At 31.0% G+C, this 3,944-nt stretch overlaps 1 protein-coding gene across 1 annotated transcript in view; it reads left to right on the forward strand.

Moving 5' to 3' along the window:
- Window positions 1-1,245: 1,245 nt before the first annotated feature.
- The window catches only part of LOC106470891 (protein EFR3 homolog B-like), a 16,616-nt gene continuing 13,917 nt past the window's right edge, over window positions 1,246-3,944 (forward strand). The window contains exon 1 of the mRNA XM_022399532.1: window positions 1,246-1,849. Within this exon, the coding sequence (XP_022255240.1) occupies window positions 1,705-1,849 (145 nt within the window). The 5' untranslated portion in view covers window positions 1,246-1,704. The remainder of the gene's footprint in view (window positions 1,850-3,944) is intronic.

Below are 3,944 nucleotides of genomic sequence, written 5' to 3' on the forward strand. Positions count from 1 at the left end.
TATCTATACACACATTACCTTACCGCGTCACGTTTTCCCCTCTTATATATACCAGCCTACCCTACTAGTAAATACTAGAGCATTCGCCAAAGTACATGATAATTCTAGAAACGTTGCGTCACTGTAGTCATGTGACTCGCTGACGCAACAATATTTATTATATTAGCTTTCACATTTCATTTCCATAATCTCTAGAACATCCTAAATGAATATCAAAAGATTTTAAGGTAAATGTTTATATTTTATTTTCCATTTTCTCTACCGTGTTGCAAATTCTACCTATTATCTTCAATGTGGACTGCAATGAAATGTTTAAAATTAAGAAATGGAAATCTGTATATATCTTTTAGCTCTTCTTAGAAATCTTTTGAAACTTTTTTTATACATATTTACATAATTTCACATCTTTATCTTTTCACCCATAGTTTATTTTCCATTTTTCTTTCCAGCTATTTGTCTTTTATTATATGGTGACTCCTGTACAGACTTGTTTCACTTACACATGTGAATGCTGCAATTTTGTTTATACACTTTCACAATTGAGGTGATAAGAAGTTAAATTTATAAATATCATTAAACCTTTTGAAATACGATTTTGAAAATGCAAATAATACTTTTATAGTTTAGTTAATTATGTAAGACCTAAATACAATATAACTGTCTCTCTAACTATAGCATGCTTAGGTAAGAAACCACTTAAGTGTTATTGTCAATCAAGCAGACAACAATAGTAATGGCAATTACATGTATGCTATGAGGAAAACTGTTCACCAATTGCAAATTAATCATTGGTGGAGTATAGTGTAAACTGAACTTTTTAAATATTTATGTACACTTGTGTCAACTAACTACATGTACCTTGTAGATCTCAAGGCACCCTCTGAGTGTTGGAGAATTTATATCTCTTTCCCAGAGAAAGCAACTATAGACTTTGCATCTTACGTGTCAAATAGGTCAAACACATGTACTTAGCATCTAGATACTTATGTACATTGCCAGCTTATGTGGCTAAGAGTGAACTGCTGCTAAAGTGTGTGGATCACGTGACATGAAAACTGCAGTTTAACTTTTTTTAAATGTTTCCTTTGAAACAAAGGAAATATAACTTGGATAACATAAAAATACAAATTACATCATACATTATAATGCTAATTTTATTGACATATATCAATAGTAAGTTGGTTTAATTAAATTTTGAATGTAATGCAGTACCACATCAGAAAGGAATTTAAAGATGTGCCAGGGCCATAGGCTTAAGGTGCTTGACTTCTAATCTGTGGGTTTCAAGGTTGAAACTCACACCAAATATGATTGTCTCATTTGGGCATTATAATGTGATTTTCAATCCTACTATTCATTGGTAAATAGTAGCCCAAAAGTTTGTGGTGGATGATATTGTCTAGCTGCCTTTCATCAAGTCTATCCCTTCAAAAATTAGGGACAACAAACACAGATAACCCTCATGTAGCTTTGTGCAAAATTTGATCAACAAACTTACTTAAAAAAAATAACCAGTGGGACTTGTTTTTGTTTTTTCTTTCATAAATATATAAAGTGACTATGTTATATACTTAGTTATGCTACATGCTCTATAGCAGACCTTCATACTTCTTATAATTGTTATACAAATAATTGTTTTTATTTTTTAATTTGTTTTACTTCCCATTCTAGGTTCAGTATTCCTATGCTGTCATCCAGCTCCTAATGAGTCATCTGGATGAAAAGTCTCGGGTGGGTGATGTAGAACAAGGAAAACCTGGATCTCGCTTCTGTGCAGATGCTAAAGTACGTCGAGGTATTGTCATTGTCCTGTCACATATTGTTACTATAGCTGCAGGAGAAAGTATTGGTGAGTCCCACTGTTTAATCTCCTTCATTCTGTAAATGTTTTATCTTTTTCATGTGGCATTCATAGTAATATAAATGAATGGTAAATGATTGTTTTGTGGAATAAAACATAGAATGGTAATATAGAATTCACCAAATTTTTTGAAAGAAAAAAAAAGGGGGAGATCTTATCAGAAGGGGAACTGCCTGTTTATTTTCAACCTTGTATAATGCCATAGCAACATTAACATACTTCAATAACTTTTGAACAATATTAAATCTGTATTATGACAGCGGAAGTCACGTGACGCTGGTAACATGTAATGAGTTCTAGAAAGATCGGGGAACATCACGATTAATCCAGTATTTGCTAGGCGCCCTCTATTCTTGTATATAAGTGTGCCAGACAATGAATTGGATTGAATAGCAGACAGAGAGATTGAAGATATAGACAGACAATTGAGTCAAGCGTGGTAGTAAGTAAAGTGCATGAATCGTTCGTTGAGAATTATAGCGTGTGTTTAAGTGAATGTGGAAATTAAGTGTATTGCAAAGTTGTATTGAGAAAGATTAAACTAGTTTTATTTAAGAAAGGACTTGTATCGCTGAAGTTTCTCAGGAAGAATTTCTACCAGAAATTATCAAACGAGCAGAGATGTAACTGCTGTATAAATTTATGTATATTTTTAGACAAAAGCTAATTTTTGAAGTTCTGTTTTTCTTTTTTGTGTGTATAATAAAAAATCTGCAGTAACAAACAAAAACAATAGAGTATATATACATTAACATGACCTTGTAATCATCATGATAGTATACATTCTGCGACTCTGAAAGTACTTAATGCATTTTTACATAATTTTGTAAGTTTTTAGTAAACATTAAATGTCTTTTGTAGACAAGAATAAAAAAAATATTAATTAAGTATTTTTAGATAATTATGTGGTGTCAGACTTGCTCTGAATGCAAAGTGTTTTTCTTCATCTGAAAATTTAAAAATTTCATTTATGTAATCTCTAAGACCCCTTAAATAAATATAATTTTTCTTTTTAAAACTTTAAATCTTATCTGTTATTTTCTATTCTATAACTATACAGGGTCAGCCAATTTGATTGACTTCATAACCACCATAGAAAATAAAACAATAATTCTAAATTGCCTTTTTGTTTTCTGGAATGACTAAATTGTAACAGGAAACTATGATTGTTTATCCTTAATAGTTTAAAGGTTGTAACAGCATACATCTACTTATACTTAATTTTATTGTTTTGTTGCCTTTTGAACTACGTCTAGCTAATAATCCTGTCACACAAGTTGCAATTTGCTCGGCAAATGTATTGTTCATGTTACTCTACCTAATTATCAAAAGCATGAGCTACTTGCAAGCATACCCTGTGAAGAATTATTATTATTATTCGTTACCATACCTAATCTAATATTATGTAACTTAACAAGTTTGTAGTTTTTACATTTTATTTACTGTATAACAATAAATAAAAAATATACATGAGAAACACGAAACACAGTATTTACATTCAGTGTTTTATTTTGTTTTACTGTTGATTGCTCATGAAATTTAAACACACTTTTTGTAATGATGACAGTATTAAATTAAATCATTTTTATCCATTTAAAGAATGCACCCAATAACACAGAATTATAACATGCACAAAGCAAACAATGTGCTATAACTATTACCATTTAACTGGCTTTCTAAGTCATAAATGCCAAAACATACCCTTAGTTAAGTGATCTGAATACCATGAAAGATACTTTCAAACTGAAGATGAAATCGACAATATACTGAAAACCATAAAACATTATAAGTTATTTGATTGATTAAAACTTTGTCCTTGTATTGGTTATAAATGATATGATAGAAAATGTCAGAAAGAATTGTTGCGTCAGCGAGTCACATGACTACTGTGACGCCACGTTTCTAGAACTATCTTGTACCTTGGCGAATGCTCTAGTATTTACTAGATATAGGGTAGCCTGGTATATAAATAAGGGTGACAACGTGACGAAAGAATGTAAAGTGTGTGCAGATAGTGAGTAATTGAACTGCAGTCAGATATATTATTGACGTTCGTTGATATAGCGTTTGTTTTAGCGCGATT

The sequence above is a fragment of the Limulus polyphemus genome, unplaced genomic scaffold (assembly GCF_000517525.1).
Source record: "Limulus polyphemus unplaced genomic scaffold, Limulus_polyphemus-2.1.2 Scaffold4273, whole genome shotgun sequence".
In the NCBI taxonomy this organism is placed as follows: domain Eukaryota; kingdom Metazoa; phylum Arthropoda; class Merostomata; order Xiphosura; family Limulidae; genus Limulus; species Limulus polyphemus.